Source organism: Carassius gibelio, chromosome A20 (assembly GCF_023724105.1).
Source record: "Carassius gibelio isolate Cgi1373 ecotype wild population from Czech Republic chromosome A20, carGib1.2-hapl.c, whole genome shotgun sequence".
In the NCBI taxonomy this organism is placed as follows: Eukaryota; Metazoa; Chordata; class Actinopteri; order Cypriniformes; family Cyprinidae; genus Carassius; species Carassius gibelio.
Genome location: NC_068390.1, coordinates 7,149,905 through 7,173,873, shown reverse-complemented (window position 1 = coordinate 7,173,873; position 23,969 = coordinate 7,149,905). Strand labels below are relative to the sequence as shown.

Genomic DNA, 23,969 nt, shown 5'->3' with positions numbered 1-23,969 from the left:
GCCCTCTAATACAGCACTTTTAAGCTTGTTAGTCATCTGGATGTGAGTGAGCTCAATGGATACGATTAGTGGGCTTTGTGGTGTCTGATTCCCACCACAAGATTGACCTCATGCATTCATAGTCAAAGCATTCCACTTTTCAAGTTTCGTAACTTACAGCATGAGATACTGTAGTGTGAATACTTTTATCAGTTTACAGTTTGATATGACTCGCTGCGGCAGAGGGGAAGATTAGTAGTGTGTACAGCTTGAATTCCTCACAAGCTTTTGTGGCTATGGAAGACTTGGAATTCATTTAAAAATTAATCAAATGGATTATGTTTATGAGGTGTTTATGCTGTTTTCTTGTCCATTTTGGATATTAAATATCTTTTTCATTTAATGCTTAGCTTAGTTTTTTTTACTAGAAGCTTCACTAAGGCAAATCCTTTGTGTGTAAGCATATTTATTTGGCAATAATTCGGACTCTGATTTGGAGATTTGATCTCTACGTAGCTGTCTCAAACCTAACCTGTCTTTTCACTGCACCGGCTTATAGACATCCACACTACAGAGACGGCATTTACTCATTAAATGTGCAAGTCAGTCTAACTGAACGGCACATGCCTTCATCCCTTTAACTTCAGCAGGTTAGTTAACACAGAAATACCTTAAGAATTATAGATAACAAAAGCTGATTTTAGTTTGCTCACTACATCGGTGGATTGTTATTGTTGACACTTTCTCCTTTGTGGCAGCTTTTCTCCGGCGAATCCATTGACAGTGTCTCTCTCTTTGAGCTCAGAAAACGCAGCTGTTGTCTTTCAGTAGGAGCCTTCGGGGGAGGGTCCCTAACTTTGCCCTTTGACCCCTCTTTGCCTCCTTTTCTTGCTTTCTCTTTGATTTTAAAAGAGGCGTCTACCCCCCACAAAGAGCTACTTTTCAGTCACAAACAGTGGACAGAAGATTGTTTTGAGCTCACTTCCATTGATTCACACAAAAGTTTCAGCTAATATTCAGGGAGAAAGAGCTTTTCTGTGTCTTTCCCAGACTTGGTTTGCACAGTACTGTAAGTCTTTAGCCTTCCAGTGAAATGCATTCAAATGAGTCAAATAAAGGTGAATCCTGCATTATGTCTCCAACATTAAAAGAAAATATAGTAAAATGCATTGAAAAATAAAACTTACACTAAAATAAACTTTTCATTGGATTTACTTTGAAACTATTTTCTAGTAAATTTAGAATTAAACGGCAAGCAACACATTCAATTAAACATGGGATTTTGAAGGAAGACTGAAATAGTATTTTCCTGTAAATAATTTTCCAGTAATCTCTGGTTTTAGTTTTATTAACATGTAACTGCTGTGCTGTGCTGTGTATTTGACAGCATGACTGCATTTTCTCACACACATGGAGTCAAGCCATGTAAACCACAGGACAGTGATGTGATCTCATAGACCTTGCTTTATTTGTTTACCCTTATATAGCAATGATCTGTTCTCAGATCAGGTCACTGGACTGGGACTCTTCAGGCTAGTGCAAATGTCTTATATTGACTCAACATCTCGATGTTTGTGGTGTCAAAACCCGTGTGGATCCACACTCTCCCTGAAAGAGTTTCTTTGTGGTCTGTCTCTCATTCTCACTTTCCTTCTGTCTTTCAGGGCTGGACGACAGTCTCCAGCAGTATGTTCCTAACTTCGAGAGAGAGAAGATCAACGGAGAGCAGCTTCTGAAGATTTCCCATCAGGATCTGGAGGAGCTGATGGTGACCCGCGTCGGCCATCAGGAGCTGATTCTGGAGGCCGTGGATCTCCTCTGTGCATTGGTCAGTTCTTCAGCTCACCCCCGTCCAGTCAGATAGGGTTTTGGCTTCCACACATCCAATCAGATTTCCTGGAGAAACCATCTCCAATCCTATTTATCTCTGTCAGGAAGTATATATAGGTGCTGACCTTTGCCCTCCTCTTTAAAGTATCTAGCCTAAATTAGGTCTATGTTTGGCATAGCACACTACCATGCTATTCTTCCAGTTCCTGCAGTGTTTAGTAAGTATGCTGTGTGCAGTATGTAGATTTTCTATGTTCATAAAATATTGAGATCTACTGTAGATTTAGCCTAAAAATAGCATTAAATTCCCAAATTATGCAGTGTACAACACTGTACAGAATACTGTATCCCACAATGCAACGTGTTCAACTTGAACTTGAATTTCCAGTGTGGCAACTCATTATTTTATTGTTTGTTTGTTTTTTGTTTGTTTTTATTTTTAAAAAGGGACAATACACATTAATCAACATGAGCAAACAATTCCACCATGTAAAATTGATAGATTTAGTCATTCAGGCTAATTTTCATCTGTAGTTACTCGCAGGTTGATGGTAAGAACCCTTACGAAAGGAAAATATATTTACCAATATATTTCTTAAAATATATTGTGATATATTGTTATATATTATTTTCCCTTTTTATTTTCTAATATTTTATATATTTGAATACATTTAATAATATATTGATGACACATATATTATATTATATATTGCAAAATATACAAATGATTGCCGCTTTCAATATATTGCAATATATTGGAAAAAATAAATATATGTAAGAATATATGCCTAATATATTACATGATATTTTCCAATATACTGCAATATATTTTTGTTTCATAAGGGAAACTATCCTTAAATACACAAAGAAGAAACAAACATATTACAAAAACCAAAATACAATAAAAAAGTAAAAGAAAGTCAAAAAAACACTTGTTTGATTATCCAATCAAATGGCTCTAGTAAAATAATATTTTTTTTTCCTAATAACTTAATTAAGTAGAAGTGGAGCCAAACCATGCAGAATTTTAAACACAAGTAAAATACATGCAAATGTAATAATATTTTCCCAACTTAAAAACCCATATTTAGTTAGAATTTCACAATGATGATATGAATTAGACCTTTTATCCAATATTTTCAAAGCCTGATAGAGTCTTTCTATTGATTGCAAGATAGTCCCACCTGACTGTATCCAATTGGTGAGACAGTAATTCATATGTGAAAAAAATCATAGCATTAATGTAAAACTTTGAGGCCTCAGTGGTTAAATTATTCCTAATATATCTAAAATATTATTTTAACCTGTTTTTTTAAATGTCAGTTGTGAATCAAGTTTTATACCTAGATATTTATACTCTTGGACTTCTGACCTTTTATTTGGATCGGAATCTCTATTTGCATACTTACATACATACATACAGTTTTACTAACATTAAGATTTAACAAGAGTTTTTTAACCAATTTGTAATCTTAACCATTTCTGCTGATAATTCATCTCCCGCTTGTTTTTTAGTTTTAGCATGCAAGTATATAATTGTATCATCAGCATACATCTGACTATTTACAGCAGGTGCACAAACATCAGGCAAATCATTAATATACAAACTGAATAAGAGAGGACCTAGTACTGATCCTTGAGGTACACCAACTGAATTAATAAGTGATTGTGAGCTTTTATTGTCTACTCGGACACACTGTTGACTATCCATTAAATGTGATTTTATCCATTTAATTACGCTTGTTGAGAGATTATAATTTAACAACTTTTTAATTAAAATCTTATGATTTACTGTGTCAAATGCTTTCCTTAAATCCAGAAAAACAGCTCCCACCACACCACCTTTATCTAATTTTGCTTTAATATTTTCCAAAAGACGACAATTTGCAGTTTCTGTTGAATGGTACTTTCGAAAAACAAACTGCATCGGATGCAATGAAAATGATGTGTTTTTCGGAGATCCATTTTTCAGCAATTTTTGAAACTATGGGGGGAATACTAATGGGTCTATAATTACTAATTTACATATTATTGCACTGCTAAATGTTAAGACATTTTATGGCAATGGCAATTTGTGGTCAAAGTGGTCAAAGCCAAGCACATCAGTTTCTCTGAAGAGTTTTATTAAAAGTCATGCCTGCACTCAGGCCACATAAAGCTGTTATCATTTCAAGAATAGTTTGAACACAAGTAGCTTAACATTGTGACACATATGCTCTTATCTAACATTAGAAAAGAGGTTTCTCCCCAGCATGAGCTCTGTTATAGGTGGAGACTGCCGTGAACAGGAAAGCAGAGTTTTCCCAGGCATTCCGATCAGCTGTTTTCTCTCCCTTCCTTCCCAAGATTTCTCCTCGCTCTCTTTTTTTCTGACAGTATTAATGACCACAAAGTGCACCTTAAAAACACGTAGTGAACTAAGGGAACGTTCTGCCTGTGTAAATCCATGTGTGTTTGTGTGTGCAGTGAACAAACCCAAAGTTGTAGACAGTGCTGATTCTTATCGCACAAGCCGTGTTAGCTGCCGCTCTGTCCCGACACTGCTGTGGATATGAATAGAGAGGGTCAGCTGGAACAAACAGTGTCCACTGCGTCCATTCAGACTGTATTCGCTCAAGATAGGAGACTGACACAGGACCTTATAATAGGAGACCACACCCTAAAGAGACACTGATGTTGATTACTTTTTTCTTTTTTTTTGCATGTCTGTGAAATATGACTTACTGTAGTAATACAGTAAGAAAGCTTATACAATATGTATTAGCATAAAATTGGTCTTAAAGGGATAGTTCACCTCCCCAATTTTTTTTAATGAATAATATATATATATATATATATATATATATATATATATATATATATATATATATATATACATATATATATTTAATACTCTCTAATATTGATGATAGTTAATATTACCAAATTATTATATATAACATTTTCCATACTGTACATTATTATGTTGTGATGCCTAAACTTACTTTTTAAAATGATTCATTTTACACATTTTACAAAAAAAAAAAAAAACGTCCAAAAATCTTTAGGCCTAAATCTAAGATTTGTTTAAATTGCATTTAAAATTTCAATCCATTTGGATTACACAGATTTAACATAAACAAACTGGTAGACTCATTTACGCATTAGTCATATATGATTGAAACACTTAAGAAACGTTAGATTTCTACACTCAAAAATCATTGCATAGTTGTTTTTTATTGACTGTGTGCATCTATTTGATTTTATTTAAATAGTTATGTTTTCAGCATAAATCTGCTCTTTGTGAAAATGATATGTATTCCGATAAAAGGTACGAAGTATGGTTAAAATATTGCTAGCTAATTTGTATGTGATTGAAATAATTTCGATTGATCGGCGCTAAATATATAAACCTGGTTATTTTGTAATTAAAACACATCCAGTTTATTCGTACTATATATAATTCTTGCTTGTTTCAATTATGCATGACTGACAAATATCCATCACATTTTAAGTTTATAAGTTCATGTTAAATTATGTAGTTTTATGTTTTTTTTTGGAGGTTGACAGCACCTGGTCAGTGAGCAAATAACAGCAGTGAGTGAGCTAATCCTTTACATCCGTCCATAATTGTACAAAGATTGCACAAAAGGTGTGTTTCTTTGGAAGACTGCGCCTGCAGCACACAGTAAGCAGAAGCTTTGTGTGTGTGTGACATGTAGGAGCTCTACCTGTCAGACCGGGTGGCTTTCACAAGGATGTTGTTGAGAAAAGATTTACCTTAGTCATTTTCCGTTTGTTTTTAAGCATCGACCTGTTCTAAGCAGAAGTGAGCGGAGAACCACAGAGGAAGTGCATGAAGGCTGGAATAGACATTGCGGTGTTGAATTTGTGAGAGGTCAGCAGCTTCAGCACTCATGGGGAGAATGTTCTGGAAGATATCTCCTGGAGAGCAGGAAACAGATGTGACCCACCCACCTGTCAGAGAGCCCCCCGCCCAGCGCTCGCACACACACACACACACACACATACAGACAAACACACAGTCAGCTAGCGCAGGAAAATATGTCACGCCATTGTTCCAGTAGTTTCCGCCCGGCGGATTGAGCCTCATCTTAATGTATCTGTTAGGTCTCTGGTTATTTTTACATTTGCTTTCATGAGGACGTGCTAAAGCTCTCTGGCTCGGTTCCACTGCTGTAAAGAACCATTTTTTTAATACAATAGAAGACAGACTTGTCTTTATGTGATCCATAGAAACCATTTCATCTGGAGTCCATTGCATGTCCATAAACATTGAACTATTGATAGAGGAGTCTGAACAATTAACAACAACAACAACAAAAACTAAACCAGTAGTTTTTCTCATCAAGACAACTACAAACTTACCAACACCTGTCATGGTTAGCCTGAATATTAATATTTTTGTGTGCCCCATAATGACACTTGAGACTGTTTCCAGCTCTGATAAATAAATAATAATAATAATAAAAAATAAAAAAAATAATAATAATAGTGGTGACTTCATTTCTTATAATTGGGTCTATATATCTTGAAGTTTTGACTCCTTCACAATTGCAAATTAAAAATTTTATATTTCAATTTAACATTTATCACAGTTTTAACTAAAGTATATGTTACATACTTGACTTACGTCTGTGACTGTAACTTAATATCACAACTGAGACCATTTATATATATTCAGTATTGTGGCTTAATGTTTCGTAATTTAATGTTTTACATGTCAGAATTGGGATTTACTTACACTTTTGAAGTTTTGACAATTGCAAGTTTATCTAAAATATTCTTATTATATTTCTGGTAATTAGGATTTTATAGCTTGCAATTTTGACTCTGTCACAATTGCGACTTTTTTCTACTCTCGCATTTTTATATTTCCGTCTTGTAATAAAATGCAAGACAGAAAACCATTTCAACTATGGCGCGTCTATTTTCCTATTTTTAAACAGGATATTTAAATAATCAAATGATAAATAGGATATTATTAAATATGAATTCATTCTTCTTCCAAGCATGTGACATTGTATTTCCAGCAGACGATCATGCGACTGACCATGTGAGCAGTGCATTCCCAGGTTTATAGGATCACAGAACTCATTTCTCCACTGTGAATAAATCGCCATCCGAATCCGAATCAGAGGTGCCATGTGCATTTATTTTGACAGACGCCCACATGAGAAACTGGGCTTGCATTTATGGTTTTAGTAGCTGAGTCACACTCAACATCTGTCTGACTGGTAACATACAGTACCTCATGAGTTTTGAAGGACTAGATCACCTTTAAAAAAAACAAAAATAATTTTTTTTTCTCAAAATCTTATTCATATTCATGCATGTGAAATATTGGCAGATCGAGATCCGTTGTACCAAATTTCACAGCAGGGATGCCAAACATGATTGGATGAATTCCAATGTGAAATGTTACTGTGATCTGACGATGTTTTTTGTGTTGAATTTAATACTCTGTGAGAGACAGATTCTGCTCTTAATTTCTGGCAGTTGAAGAGTGCAGCATGAAATGAACAGAGGGTGGATTACCCCTTTTCATTCCTTTAATAATTCTGCCATCATGAACTCATCATAGCTAAAGCTCTGTTATAATAAAAAACAACAGGAGAAGATTCCAGAAGAGCACCTGCATCCTCGTTGAACTCAGTTCAGGTTCAGATTTCTCTCAAACACCTGTATTCTGTTGTTGTTGCTGACCAGGCCAAAGTCTCTGCACTTTTTGGCAGACTTGAAGTCTGTCGGTCGGTGTCTGGCTGGGTTTAGGGCTGAGACGGCTTTCAGGAATCCCTCTGAAGTCAGGCAGTGACCATGTTCAATGTGGAATGTGATGGGATTTTGAGCTGGAAAGGTTGTGAGAATGACCCTTGCGCTGTAGCCACTGTCACATGGCATTACAAACACCACATACTTCCCATTTCATATCAGTAAAGTGGAAGATACACAAACGGAAACTGCTTTAGGGCTTGATAAGCGAGGCATTTGATAGCAAGGCACTGTTAGCATTACTATTATTATTGCTTATGATTAGGGATGTGAATGAACCCCTAAATCTAAATTGTAAACTTCAACCTTTAAGTGCATATATATACAGTATGTGTGTGTATTTTTTACTCTTTTTAAGGGTAGGCTAAGTATACTTATTTTTTTTACAAGAGTGAAAGATATCTTTTGGAATTGGTCACTTTTTTTTTACTTGGGCCAGTAAGCAACCATCCAAAACACCCAAGCAACTGTATAGCAGCATGCAAAAACATAGTAACACCCAATACCCTAGGATTTTGACTTCTGAATGGAAAAGCACCACTTTCTTTAGACGTAAAATCTAGATTAATCTAAAAAGATTGTGAATGCTTTTTTGTCGTTGCAGAACTGTGGCGTGGAAACTGATAACTTGAAGACTCTGGTGGGTCAGATGCGAGCGGCATCCAACAACTTGCACAACTGTGCGTCAGAGCGCAGGAAGAACCCTTCTTATGATGGAGGAAGTCCTAACAAACCACCTAACGTGTTCCTCACGGCTGTGGTGGAGCTGATAGGGGCTGCCAAGGGCATGCTGGCTTGGCTTGACAGGTGTGTGAGATTTACACACAAACACACTCTTTCTGCCTCTTACAGACTTCACCTAACGTAATGTAAAGGCTGTGCAAATGTTTGGAAGAAATGGTAGGACAGAGGCCTTTTAAGTCAGTGAATGCAAATCAGTTTGGTCACATTCTTACTGGCAGCTGTCTCATCAACTGTTGTTTTGGTTTCTGCGTTCAGTCAAAACTCTTTAAATCTTTCCTCGTGATGTCATACACATGTACACATACGTTCACTGCATGTCCGGGCTCGAAACATCACATACCAGATCATACCAGATGTGTGAACATCTCATGAGCTCCACGTTGTTCTGTTTGTTCGTCTGCAGGACTCCCCTCACAGGAGTCAGTGACTTTACATCAACCAAAAACAAGATCATTCAGCTCTGTCTGGAACTGACCACAACTGTCCAGAAGGTTTGTTTCTGTGTTCTTCAGCTTTGATCTCCTAGTCAAAGTCTACATATCTAGTTTAACTAGTTTTATTAAAGTCAAAAAAATATTATTTGACATCACTGTTTATGGAAATGGTTTATTTGGTGTTTTAGGTAACAATTGCAGGCTGCTACTTTTCATTCACCAAGTTTGTATTGAACTATTCAAAAAAGATAATTTGAATAATAATTGAATTATTTGTTTGAAATATAAAAGTTTTTTTTTATTTTATAATTACTTTTTAAAAATGAATTAGGTCACACTTTATTTTAGGGTCCAATTCTCACTATTAATAACCATTAACTATGACTTTTGCCTCATTTAACTCCTTATTTGCTGCTTATTAATAGTTTATAAGGTAGTTGTTAAGTTTAGGGTATAGGGTAGGATTATGGATGTCATGCATTATATGCACTTTATAAGCACTAATAAACAACCAATATGTTAATAATAGACATGCTAATAAGCAACTAGTTATTAGTGTGAATTGGACCCTATACTAAAGTGTTACCTTGAATTATTACATTCTTATTGAGTGCATTTTCTTTCTTTCTTCCTTTGTAATTGTTTGTAAAAATGTCAAAATATTTATCAATAAATGCACGTCTTACCAGGTTAATTAAAACTAAAACTAAAAGCAGAAAGAGAAAAAAATACAATTTTGCTACTTGAAACAAAATAAATAATTTAATAAAATACAGATTTTAGCTAGTTGCCAAAATAACTTAAACTAAAACAAATTAACTAAATATATTATATACATCATATCAGAGTTATACTTATTTTCTGAATTGGCGAAACCACTTCTCAAGACATTAAATTCCCTTTTTTGTCGAAATGTCTAGCTGCATTAAAAGAAAGTGTCCTGTGTGAACAGCATTTATTTGTCAGAGTTATCACTATTTGAGAACAAAAATTGTAAATAAGATTTAATTGTAAAAAAAACCTGTAATTTGTAAAAAAGTCAGTTGATCAATTATTAACAAAAGTAACAGCTAATTCAAACATCATGTCAAACAGTAGTGTAGTAAGGTATGTCTCGATGAACTCTTTAAGCACACAGATGTGTCCTGAAGCACACAGAAACATATGGTTTCACTGAGCCGGGGATGGGCGGCTCATAACTGTGATCGATGTCTTCGTAGTCTCAAGCAGCACAGCCCTCAAACCCTGCAGCAATTATCCTGTCAAACTCGTCTTTAAATCAGAATGAACCCCTTCTCCATCTCTTTGTCAGCGCATTCCATATTTCGAATCCTCATATTACATTTCTTAAATACTTTCTTTGGTATTTTGATTTCATGTTTACCATTGCATATTTTCCTGCGGGAATGTGGCGTCTCATGCGAATCCTCCCATTGTAATTGCAGGACTGCACAGTGTTTGAAATGGAGGAGAAGATATTAGAAGTGGTAAGTAGAAAGTCTTGCATGCCATACTTCTCTCGGGTCAGATATTCAGCTGTTATCTGTGATGCATCTGTGTTCATTGTGAGTGTGGAGATGCAACTGGATTGTTCAGTTTGAGATGTTTTCTTCAGGAACCACTGAAACATCCTGTGGTAGATAACACAATCTCACAATCTCCATTAAAGGAATGTTTTGGATGCAAAAACTGTGTTGCTGTGGCTCAAGTGATTGAGCATTGCATTAGCAGCGCAAGGTTGTGGGGTTGATTCCCAGGGAACACATGTTTGGTAAATAATGTTAGCTTGAATGCACTGTAAGTTGCTTTGGATAAAAGCATCTGCTAAATGCATTAATGTAGTGCAGTACAATAATTTCAACAGTTTGTACAGAAAAACAAACGTTACATTATCAGTTTTCTATATATGGCTTTTCTGCAACCCAGTCTCATAAAAATACGTACCTGTGGGTACGTTTCTGCAAGACCATTTTTTTACGTACCTCACTGCACGTTTCGCAACAGTTTCAAAGAGAAATGTCCACTGAGTGGCGCTAAAATACAGGTTTAATACGTGAACCCTGGCACGTTTTCATTATGTTAATCTAGTTACGTATTGTTGTGTTTTTGTTAATATTGCTTCTGGTACGTATAGCGGCAATTCAGAATTCAAAGATCCGGGGACCGTCACTAAAATGTATGCCCTACACCAAACCCAACCCTAAACCTACCCGATAGTGTCAACAAATGCAAAACTGATATAAAAAACGCATTTGTTGATGTCGTTTCAACTAAAAAAAAAATACACTTTATTAATTGAAACTCTGTAAATTTGTGTGAAAAGGAATAAAAGGTGTCAGAGTTTTACTGCCTCTAGTGTTCATTTCTTTTGGAAACTGCAGTGATACGTACTTATTGGTACGTATTTCGTGTCTCGCTAAAATGTGCACCCAGATACGTTTATGTATACGAATATTTTGCGTAAATGTTTTTACAATGAGTCTGGGTTGAGCCTTATGAAGTCCTACATATGAATCATATTCTTTCTGTTCATTTCAGTCAAAAGTTTTGACCGGAATTTGCGATTCCACCATGAGGATGACCTCTGACCCCTTAAAGAGTCAAATAACCTGTTTGGAGGAAGTCACCATCACTAATATCAAAGCAGACGAGGGACTGGTGAGTGTCAACAGCTTCAGCTCACGACCCGCTGGAATTGTTTGCTTAACAACTACATATTTTCTTTAAAGGGAATGTACATCAAATCCACTTACGATGGGCTACACGTCATCACCGGAACTACAGAAAACGTGAGTCAACAGATCTGTTGTAGCATCATTCAAGCCACAGTCTGTGACCAATAGATTGCCGAGAACCATAAGAAACAGAGTTCACGAGCATTACTTCAAATGATTCATGACGTCTGTCTGTTTCACCCTTCAGTCTCCAGCAGACCGAACTCAGAGGATTCATGCAGGCGATGAGGTGATTCAAGTCAACAGACAAACAGTGGTGAGTCCATGATAGTGAGGAGGATTATGGGTAATTGTTCTGACCTAAAAGAGTGAGAGGAGACAAGATGGTGAGCTTTTGTGTCGAACTGAGTAAACCTGATCCATGGGAGAGAGCGGGAGATGAAAAGGCCTTTTGAATAACCATACTGTTATGAACACCTTTATCATTGTTTTGGATCAGTGCTGTTTTTTATTCACCTCATATTTACAGAGAAAGCATTGGGTTGGTGCCTGCCCAGTTGTATTTGTACAGCATAAAGCTATTCAGACTACATTTGCTCAGCTACAGGATCAGCTTTCCCCCATTTATGATCGTTTATGTCCCGAAATCCACCCTTTTCAAAAAGAAGTGCACTTAATTTTATTGAGTGTGCACTTGTAGTATAAAAGTTAAAAGTTAAGACATTTTAAATGTACTTAATTGCAACTGCATCATAACAAATGAGTTATTACCTATATGACATTTATTACATTTATGATAAATAACATAAAATGAATTGCCTAAGAACATTACATTAAGTTTGTACTTTAGTAGAATTCTTGGTAACACATTTATCCGCTATTTAATTCCCTCAATCAATTCCTAATTTGCTGCTTATTAATAGTTAGTAAGGTAGTTGTTAAGTTTAGGTATTGGGTAGGATTAGGGATGAGGAATAAGGCATTTGTCACGATCATTAGATGGAGTGCCCATGAACTTCAGTAGAGGGCACTCCACTCAGGACCATTCCACCCATCAACCACCAGATGTCACTTGGACTCTAGCACCTCTCATCTGTTGCCCCACACCCAAACTACATTCCCCAGAAGTCACTGCATCACTATCACCTTGCCACACCTGCACCTCATTCATCAGCCAATTTCCTTGCCACACCTGCACCTCATTTACACACACATAAAAGCAGCACACTCTCTCTTACTAACTGCAAAGTCGTTTAGTCTGTATAACATTTTCGAGCGTTTCTCCCTGTGTTTATCATTCCCGTGTTTGATCTTTGGACTGATTACTCCGACTCTGATTATCTGCTGCCTGCCCCGATCTCTGCTTGTTTCTGGTTTCGACTCTGGTTATCCCTGACACACCTGATGCCATTCCTGATTTCTGCCTGTTTGACCATTCTTTAATAAAGTGCTGCATTTGGATCCGAACGTCTCTGGCTCATCATTACAGCATTAATATGTGCTTATTCAGTACTAATAAATGGCTAATATTCTAGTTATAAGAAACTAGTGAAGAGACCCTAAAATAAAGTGTTACCGAATTCTTTTACAGTATATTATTTCTGTAATAAGTTAGTAGTATTCTAAAGTGTACTTGTGTTTCACAAGGGCATTTCCGTCTCAGAGCAAATAAATAAATAAAACACATTTTTCTTTTTGTGAGAGTTTAAAGGAAACACATTTTGTACAAAATAGCCACATTTTGATACATAAAATCACATTTATGAGGAAAACGGTACAACTGTAATTGTGAAAAATACAGTTGTCTATTTAAGTAAATAATAATAAAGTAGAATAATTAAAAATATGCAATGATTAGACAAAGTCACAATTATGAGAAATTAAGCAAGTACAATCAATAAAGGAACGATTATGAAAAAGTCGTGGTTTCAAGAAATGAAGGCAAAACTGTAAGAGTCACCCATCAACAGATGTACTGCTTTCTTCTCAGGTGGGCTGGCAGTTGAAGAATCTGGTGGAAAAGCTCAGAGAAGATCCTCAGAGTGTGACACTGATGGTGAAGAAAAGACCATCGGGTACTTGTGGCTTCACACCTGCACTGCTGAAGAACATGCGCTGGAGACCCCCAGCCGTCCAGGTATCTCCTTCAGTCCATTTCAAATGGAATAATATTTCACAGTTGTACTGTATTTTTGATTAAATAAATGCAGGCTTTGTGAGCAAAAACATTTTAAAATCCTACCAACCCCAAACACTTGAACACTTGTGTAGACTGTTTGAAGGCGGCAGATGACAGCTTGTGAGGGGTTTTCTGCCATTTCTCTGTGTTCCACATTTGAACAAACTCCATGAACCTTTATTGTTTCAACACGAGTGGATGGATTTGCATGGGTGTTGTAGAACTAAAACAATGCAACATTTCTTCCTCTGCTCACAAACACACACACACACACACACACACACACACACACACACACATGCATTTTCAAAGGCGAGTTAATGTGTGTTGATGTTACATCCACAGCTGGTTTATGCTGATTAACAGCAGTTAAGATTTCACATCAGGATGTGTGTTTCCACCTGATTAAAATCCCCGTCCAAATGTCACACAACCATTGATTTTCGGAAAACCGTAGGTAATATTAGTCCATATGGACTCTCCCGAACACCTTGCACCTCACACTGTAGACTACAACTCAAGAAAACAATTGTCCTTCAATGAAAAAAACAAAACATTTTTAATATAAAAAATCCATTATAAAGAGGTACTTTGATTTGTGGTATGAAGATGAATGCTACTTTAAATCAAGCTGCTAATTGTATTCCTAAAAGCAATTGGACTAAAATCAGGCATTCTAGTTTATATATAATATACCTTTCAATGAATAAAAGCCCTGCTTGCCAACAAACATCTTTCTTAATATCTGTTTATGCAATTCACATAATCCATAGAGGAACTTACTGAATATAAAGACTATTATCGGTTCTTTCTACAAAAGTAGAACAATACTCTTGAAATGATGTGGATTTAAGGCCATTCTTGCCTTAGCAAAATCTACGATTAAAGGCTTTAAAAAAGCCCGCATTCAACAAAAGTTGGCATGTCTTGCTGGTCCCAGAGAAGAAAAAAATATTTCAGTACAAAGAGCCTTGTGTTGTAATTTGGTCTATGGTTATCAAAGGTCTATGGATTTAAACAAAGCAAAAATTATAAGCTCTGTGATCCAACTAATTTCATTTAAAGATTATATTATGAAATTTCGCAGTTTTTTTCCCCACAGCTATCATATGTAAATATACCTTACTCCGGGCAGAACGAGGGACTCATTTATTTGTTTTTTTTAGAGCCCATTGCATGTGCCCGCCGCCCAATCATCCAGAAATCCTGTGCAAACCAAGCGTCCGGAGAAACCTGCCATTCTAGATCTCTATATTCCTCCTCCTCCTTCCATGCCATACAGCCCACGGTCAGTATCTGTTTCTCTGATAATGCATCTCCTAATATTAAATCAATTACTCTGTGGCTCTGTTGCAAAATATAATGAGCTGCATTGCAGTACATTACAAATTATGCAAACTTAGCTCAAAATATACTTCAGTTTTGGCTTGTATGCAACACAGACACTCATGAAATTCAGCAATTATGATAGAATATGTACGATAACGATTCAATTTACAGCATCTTCATCAATTCATTAAAAAGCAAAAACATTCCTGATGCACATAATTTATACATCATTTTGTAGAAGTATGGCTGTAGAAATATCTTCTGAATTATTTGCAAAACAGGTACATCACCATCTTGAGCTGGCCAAAGTTACTCAAACACACCTGACATTGTAATTTCGACTTCCCAACTTGTAAATACAAACTTTCCACTTTTGGTTTAACTTGGTCTGTTAATGCTGCTTTATCTCTGTATGTCTGTAGAGATGCAGAGACGAGTGAACACACAGGTGTGAAGATGAGACCAAAAGGTTCAGAGTCGCCCAACTCATCTCTGGATTTAGCCAGTCGACGGCGTTCAAACATCAGCGATTATAACAGCAAAGTTAGCATAAACCCACCTGAGGTCGGAGTCCCGCAAGCGCGAATGAGACAGCGGACACCATCCAGAGGTCAGTACCTGTTCAACCCTTCGTGACTTTATTTTGTAACATCACTAAAGTAACTTCACCATGGACTGCACTTTTTTTTCTCAGAATTGTGTGATAATTCGAAATAAAAAGAAAATGTATTTCTATTGAGCTATCTATTGAAACTTTCAAGATGACTAGTCCACTTCAAGTTGTTCTTACAGCAAAAAAAAAAAAAGTCAAAATCATAAGGTTTGAATCAGTTTGATGAATCTCCAGAATAAATGAACTCACTGAATCAGTCAGAGCCATTACTGAATCAACATGAACTGCAAGGTATCTTGCATTCTGTTCTAAAATGAAGCAAGTTGTTTATGAAAATCAAATGACTACCTACCTAACAAAAGTATGTTCCAAGAAGAAGTTTTTGCTAAAGTTCCAATTAAGTTATGAAAATGTTATTTCCGAATGCTCTCTGATCATTCAAAATGTCAAGATTTTTAAATGTTTTAACTTTTTTTTATGCAAACATTAAATGGGCATTCCATTTTATAATTTTAACATGATAGGTTAATAAAAAAGTTAAACAAAGCTTCAAAACAAAATCAAATAAAACCTGCACAGAAATAAAAGAGGAGACTCATTTGATTCCTTGACGTCTGCTTTCTTTTCACTCTGAGCTTTTAAATAAAAGCAAAGACTCAATTAGACTGATTCTTTCATTGTGCATGTGCTTTAGGGAAGCCGCGTCCCATGTCCATGCCGGTAGACACTTGCTTGGGCACGTCGGACTCCACCTCCAGACCCTGGGCTCTTGGAAGGAAAGGTAAGTGCAGCACCTGTCTGTTTAAACTACCGCCGAAGGGAGTTAATGTCCAGCAGTCAGTGTAAACATTTCACAAGCCCAATTACATGGGCAGGAGCAGACAAAGGTCAGATAACACTATGCATTGCATTTTTGTCTGTTTGTCAGTAACTCAAGGGGTAATCTCTGTATACCCATAATTCATCAGTAAACATGTGACTATATACTATAAGACTATATACACAAGCAGAGTTATTTTCTTTTTTGCTACTGAAGAATGCCTGTCATCATAGCTAGTCAATGGCAGGTTACCATGTTGCATCATGATTTTTTTTACATTGTTGCTTAGTCTGTAGTCTGGCAGAGGCAGACTTTTGAGGATAAATACACGTAAATTCAACTTTGTAACTTATTGCCACAATGTAACTTAAAGCGATAGTTCATCCAAAAATTTTAATTCTGTCATTAATCACTCACCCCAGTCTCTTTCCACACCCGTAAGACATTCGTTTATCTTCGGACCACAAATTAAAATATTTTTGATGAAATCCGAGAGCTTTCTGAACCTACATAGAAAGCAACGCAACTGATGCATTCAAGGCCCAGAAAGGTAGTAAGGACATCATTAAAATAGTCCATGTGACATCATTTGTTCAACCATAATGCTATGAAGCTACAAGAATAGATTTCTGTGCGCACAGAAAACAAAAATAACAACTTTATTCAACAATTTCTTCTCTTGTCACATTGGCAAAATTTCAATGGAATATTGTAGGCAAAAAACTCTAAGCGTAGTGATGTATAAATCGCATCCCACATAAAAGAGACAAATCCAAGATGCCAGCGCGGTCGGACGCAGCGGCTACTCTGGGTCCTAAAAACTGTGTTTTTATGTCAGTTAATCTTGTTTCCTCATCTTCGAACAGTCTCACCTTGTCGCAAAATCATCAGATAAACACATCTATGATCGACAGAGCCTTTTGAAAATTGGCAGTGTGTACAAACAACAGTTTTCGCCAGTGACTACTGAGAACCTGCTGACGCTACCCGCACAAAATGGCAACGCCGGCAGTGTGAGTGGGGACAGAACCGCGGCAAGCATGGAGGAACACGAGCTAGGCTAAAGGCTAACCCCACTAGACCAGAGAGTCCACCACTCAAGCTCTCAAACATTCACTCTATGGAAAATAAGCTGGACTTGATGCAACGCAGTCGTCTACACAGCATGAGACAAGTGATTGTTGTTTGTTTTCACTGAAACATGGCTAAACGACAACACCTCGGACTCCGCTAGTAGATGCACTGACTTGCTACTGAGCACTGAGAGATACAGCACTGTCTGGTAAGGCTTGCGGGGCTGGCTTGTGCGTGTACGTCAACGAAGAGCGGTGGAACTATGCTGTGGTAATGAAAAAAAGTTTGTTTGTGAAGTGTCAACTGTTCTATCTGCCGCAGGAGTTCACTGCCATTGTTATTGTGGCAGTTTACACCCCGCCATGTGCTAAAGCGAAGGATGCGCTTCGTGAGCTGTACAGCACCATCAGCGAACAACAAACAAATAACCCCGATAGCTTTTTTATAATAGCTGGTGACTTGATGACAAAGCAACCCTAAATACAGTTTTGCCAAAGTTCTACCAACACTTAAACTTTGCAACAAGGGGAAAAACACTCTGGACTTTTGTTTACACAACAGAAAAAACACATACAAGGCTGTACCCCGCCTCCTCCTCAAGTTTTGGATCGCATCTCTGTTATGCTGACACCAGGCCACTTCTGAAACTTGCCAAACCGGTTCAAAAACTCATCACATTTTGGCCAGATGATGCTACCTCAACACTACAGGACTGCTTTCAGTGAACAGACTGGAACATGTTTAAAGAGGCAGCCACCTACAACAACCTCGCAGACCCGCAGGAGTACACTGAAACTGTGAGTGCTTATATCAAAAAGTACATTGATGATGTTAAAGTCGCCAAGACCTTCACTGCACATGCAAATCAAAAGCTTTGTGGAATGTTAAAGACAAGATATGAAGCATTCAGATCAGGAGATAAAGCAGCCCTCAAAACAGCAAGAGCCAATCTGTCCTGTGGCATCAAAAATGCAAAACGGTCATATGCTCAAAAAATCTACAATCACTCCACAGACAGAAGTCACAATGAACCTGTGGCAAGTCATTCAGACCATCACTGACTAGAAGTCCCTGCCACAGGCCTGTGATGACGACACATCCCTCCCGGATGACCACTTTTATTCATGGTTTGCAATGCAGAATGACACACCTGCACAAAAACTACCCATACCTCCCAATGACCAGGTACTCTGTCTGTCTCCAGCCGACGTAAGGAAGACCCTATCCAGGATTAACCCACGCCAGGCTGTGGTTCCTGACAACATATCTGGCATGTACTGAAAGACTGTGATGCACAGCTGACAGATATCCAAAACAGATAACTTCAACAACTCACTGAGCCAGGCAGTCATCCCCACATGTCTCAAATCCACAAAAATCATACCAGTACCAAAATAAATCACCTATGTTCTGTCTTAACGACTACTGTCTCATGGCACTGACTCCAATCATGGTGACGTTTTTTGATAGGCACATCATCAAAACCAGCCTCCCCAACAAACTCAATCAGCTCTAGTTTGCATACCGTCCAAACTGTTCTACAGACTATGCAATTCCCTCCACCTGGCTCTTACCCACCTTGAAAATAAAGACTCTGATTCGTTCATCATCTTCAGCTCAGCATTCAACACAATAGTACCACAACAGATCATTAATAAACTAAACCTGCTGGGCCTTAACAATTCCCTCTATAATTGGATCCTGGACTGTCTAAATGGAAAACCTCAGTCAGTCTGTCGACCACATCTTCTCAAGCACTACCACACTGAGCACAGGTGCCCCACAAGGCTGTGTGCTCAGCCCGCTGCTCTTCACGTTGCTGACCCACGACTGCACTGCCAAGCTCAGCTCCAACCACATCAAGTTCATGGATGACACAACTGTTGTAGGTCTCATCAGCAACAGTGATGAAACACACTACAGAGAGGAAGTGGCAAAGCTGGCTGAATGGTGTGGAACTAACAACCTGTCCGGCTGAAAAGAGCAAGTCTCCCTCCACCCATCGTCACCACATTCTACAGAGGAACCATAGGAAGCGTGCTGACCAGCTGCATCACTCTCTGGTATAGGAACTGTGGTGCAGCAAGACCCTCCAGCGGACAGTGGTCACAGCTGCAAAGATCATCGGTGCCCCTCTCCCCTCCATCCTGGACATTTTCTACACACGATGCTCCAGCAAAGCCAAAAGTATCGTGGAGGACACCACCCATCCCTCCCACAGTCTCTTCTAGCTCCTACCATCAGTAAGATGGTACCAGAGTATCAGAGCCTGCTCGGCCAGACTGTGAGAGCCCTGAACTCAAATCGCCCCACCCTCCTCTGAAACCCCACACAAGCCTCCTATCTCCTGAAACATTGGACCATCTCATCACCTCAGCTCCACCCCTCAAACACCCCCCAACCTTACCACATCACAGAAGAGCTGTCTGAATTTTTTTTGTGTGTGTTTGTGTGCAATTCAAGTGTATTTTATGCAATTCTCCTCTATGTGCACTAGACACTTTAGTCACACACTGCTGTATGTACATAATCCAGCTGTTCCCCAGCCAGCTGCTTGACTTACGATGTTTCTCTTTGCACGTGTAGAGTATAATGTGAAGCATTTGTATAGTCTATATATTTTTTTCTTTTCCAGTCTATGTATAGATAAACATTTATATATATATATATATATATAGTATATTTATAGTCAGAATCTGTCAGTCGGTTAGTTGTGTATAGGTTTATACTGTTTGTCTGTATTGTCTGTATTTATGTAGCACCGTGGTCCTGTGAGGTCATGTTCACACATGCAGCGGAATGACAATAAAGCTCAGCTTGAACTTGAAAAGTTACTTTCAAAACAAGTAGCTTTTTGTTGGAAATCTGACTAGAAAAATCTTCTAATTTCCTTATCGCGTGAATTACTATTAAACATTGCACCCGTGAAAATTCGCTGAACAATGGTAAATGTGTCCAACACTTAAATCTGAAATCAGTGGCACCATATTCACTTATAGACAGTAATGTAAATGTGTGCCAAATTGTAAGCAGGAGTAAAGGAGTATGATTTTGATTATTTGATGGACATATCCGAAGGTTTCTTTTGGTAGATTCTAATGAAGATTACACTTGAAGAGACTTGGATTTTTTTTGTGCTATATTTCAAATTATTATGTTTAAAACTTTGAGAATGTAAAAAAGAGATATTAATCATATTATTTATTGTTTGCCCCCCACCCCAAATCGTGACTATCCAACATTTGTGGTGTCATTTCCAGTGCACTGAAAACTTTAGCCAAAATAAAAAAGATTTTCAAAAATACATTTGTTTATAGAGGAAGAAAATAGTGTGAGATAAATAAATTGTGCTCGAGTTAAAAGAAGAAGACCTCAGAGTCCTCAGAGTCTTTGAGTTTAAGAATGTGACCAATAGTTTTCACTTCTAGTAAATATCTCTCATCCTTACATGAGGTGTCTTGTCTGTTCTCAGGTGATGAGGTCCTGCACAGATACCTGAGTAACGAACAGATCCCCACCATCTCAGAAGAGTCGTCCTGTTACCCGCTGCCCTACCGTCCCACAGGAGAACGCCAGCTCGTCCGAGGGGTCGACCACATCCGCGGCAGCCAGTGTTTTATCAATGCAGACCTACACAACAGCGCCACCATACCCTACCAGGAAGCAGTGGCTCGGAAGCCTGCAGCCAAATCTTCCAAGAGACCCCCCTCAGAGCCCTCGGTGTTCAGCAGCTGGATCGCCCGACTCAAGCTGCTCACACACTGAATGCACTGCTGCTGCTCGTCTGCTATCCGTGTGCAGTATTATCACTTCAAATCCGGAGTGTTCCACAGGATCTGAAACGAGGATCTGTTGAAATTCAGTCGGGCCAGTATTAAAGACATCCTCGCGTGTTACTTTATTTAAGGTTTCATCAGCATTAAGGACACTACTGAAAACTCTTCCTCTGAAAAATCAGGTCTTTAAAAGGATTTTCACTTGGAACTGTGTTATCAATAAGTTATTTAATTTGTGCGTATATTGTATACTATAGAAACACGTTCAGCATATTTCCCACTTGCTAAATAGATTTTTTTTTATTTAAACATATGCCTTACGTAAGTTGAAGCTATGTCATCTCCGAAACAAGAAAAAGAAAAGATACCATGGAAGTCCATTTTAATACATGAGTGTGTATTTGAAACAATTTGGTCACTCCCCGCAGGAAGTAGAATTTGATTTGGTTTGGAATGACAGGAAGTGGAATTTACTGAAATGCAATCTAATGACATTTCAATGGTCCAAGACAATTTGATTAATTAATTATGACTGATTAGTATAATATACTTTACTCTGATTAGACATAGTCTTATATATATATATATATATATATATATATATATATATATTATTCAGTAAGAATTTATTAAATTGATCAAAAGTGACAAAACAGATTTCTATTTCAAATAAATGCTGTTCTTTTTCATTTTTATTCAAATAACATTACTATTTTCAAAAAAATACTAATCAACCATTTTCAAAGAAAAATTGAGCATCAAATCAGCATATTAGAGGGAATTTTAAAACATCATGTGACAAAAAGCTGCTGAAAATTCAGTTTTAAGTTACAGTTTAAATGTTAAAACAGAAAATGGGTATAGATATATTTAAATGCAGTACTGAGGAGCATAAATTAAGTCCTTCAAACACATGAAAAACATCTGACCCCAAATTTTTGATATATACTGTTTATGTTTGTTTGACAGTTTTATTAATTACTACACCTATAGCAATTATTCCATTCATTCCATTTGAATTCCACTTCCTCAAACTCGTATTCAAATTATAACTCTGCATCCCATTTGCTACCTCAATTCAAATTAGAAAATGAAATCGAATTTAAAAGGCGTTGTAAATTCATCTCTGAATGACACTGGCATATCAGTATGAAGTGTCTGCTTTCAAAAGACTTGACTTGTGCTACAGAAGAAATCTTTCTTACTTTATTAACTCACATTTCAGTGCAAACTACAGACTCTTACTTAGATCATATAAATGGTCTTCTGTTGTGTTATTCAGGCTTGAATCATTTCATCCATATCAGATGCAAAACAAACTGTAATAAACAAGAACACTTGTCTTAAAACCACCTGCTGTAACACTAGAGCAAGTCATTAGTTTTAAGCAAGATAGGATACTACTTGATTCTCATTTATGTTGTCAGACACTATTAATAAAGAATGCTATAAATGGAAAAATCTTTTCATACCGTGGATTCTTGTGTGGGGCAAATGCAGTCAGCCATCTAATGTTTTCCATTATGGTTTTCCTCCAGAAAGCAGAGACAAGGGGTCATCAAACTCGGTCCTGGACGGCCGTGTCCTGCAGAGTTTAGCTCTAAATTGGTAAAACACAACTGCTTGGAAGTTTTAAGAATCCCTAGTAAGAGCTTGATCAGCTGGTTCAGGTGTGTTTGACTGGGGTTGGAGCTGAACTCTGCAGGACACCGGCCCTCCAGGGTGACCCCTGCCTTAGAGCCCGTCCACACAGAGATGCGTTTAGCTGTACAAGTAAAGATTTTTTATCGTATCGGCATTTCGTCCAGACGGATGCGACAACCACTACCGTGTCAGACTACATTCTTGTGTTTGTGCTGCAGAAGCTACTGAGCCTATTAGTTTTACTAAAGAAAATTATAAAAACTACTAAAGCAAAACTGTTTGTTCTTCTTCTAATAATAATTTATGGCAGATGGCAAACCAACTTCTGGTGCGTTTACCGCCCCCAACTGGACTGGAGTGTGAAGCACTCATAAGCAGCTAAAAAAATAGGCCTATATGCTCCAAGTCTTCTCCGTTTTTAGTGTGTCTCTGTGGGAGAATTACATTGACACATACTGGTGTGGCATGCACACTACATCCTTTTGAGTCGGTTTCGTGTCTATGCAGCTATTTATTAAGAGGACACCGTGTTTATGTGATTTTCTTTTAGAAAGAAGAAGAAAAAAAAGATCAGATAGGGAAAGCTTCGGCCTCATGTGGATGGCCATAGACAAAAAAAATATTATATATATATATATATATATGTACACTGACATCTGATTTATTGGAGATATCAAAATTCATTCCCAAGTCTTCAACATAAAAAAATAAATGTTTTATTAATTTATTTATTTGTATATTGGTAATCTATGCCATCTATCTCCCGCCCATTTTTGTACACATGTCTTGTTAATTGTAGCTTACATCCCTCCTGTGTAGTATATTAGAATTACGTGAATATTAAGGAAATTACAAATGCATCCCAAAGCAAAGTTCAATAGTATTTAAAGTCAGCTTCTGCAGTGCGACAGTGCCGCGCAGTGGTCGCTAACTGAAGCGCAGGGAATCTGATCTGACAACACACACAAGCAGCTCTACTAAGTCCCTTTCAGCAAACCGTCAGACCTCACTTGAATATAATGCCTTTTTATAATGAAAGATTCCATTATAATGACTACTAGGTAACTGCAAAAAACATGATAAGGAGACGCCGAGTGGTT

At 37.5% G+C, this 23,969-nt stretch overlaps 1 protein-coding gene across 1 annotated transcript in view; it reads left to right on the top strand.

Annotated features, from left to right (window-relative positions):
- Positions 1 to 23,969, top strand: part of LOC127938187 (connector enhancer of kinase suppressor of ras 3) — a 46,866-nt gene that overhangs the window by 7,025 nt on the left and 15,872 nt on the right. The window contains exons 2-13 of the mRNA XM_052534625.1: positions 1,644 to 1,807; positions 8,186 to 8,388; positions 8,729 to 8,816; positions 10,205 to 10,246; positions 11,298 to 11,417; positions 11,489 to 11,548; positions 11,682 to 11,750; positions 13,425 to 13,571; positions 14,780 to 14,901; positions 15,365 to 15,552; positions 16,250 to 16,336; positions 20,922 to 21,209. Of these exons, the coding sequence (XP_052390585.1) occupies positions 1,644 to 1,807; positions 8,186 to 8,388; positions 8,729 to 8,816; positions 10,205 to 10,246; positions 11,298 to 11,417; positions 11,489 to 11,548; positions 11,682 to 11,750; positions 13,425 to 13,571; positions 14,780 to 14,901; positions 15,365 to 15,552; positions 16,250 to 16,336; positions 20,922 to 21,209 (1,578 nt within the window). The remainder of the gene's footprint in view (positions 1 to 1,643; positions 1,808 to 8,185; positions 8,389 to 8,728; positions 8,817 to 10,204; positions 10,247 to 11,297; positions 11,418 to 11,488; positions 11,549 to 11,681; positions 11,751 to 13,424; positions 13,572 to 14,779; positions 14,902 to 15,364; positions 15,553 to 16,249; positions 16,337 to 20,921; positions 21,210 to 23,969) is intronic.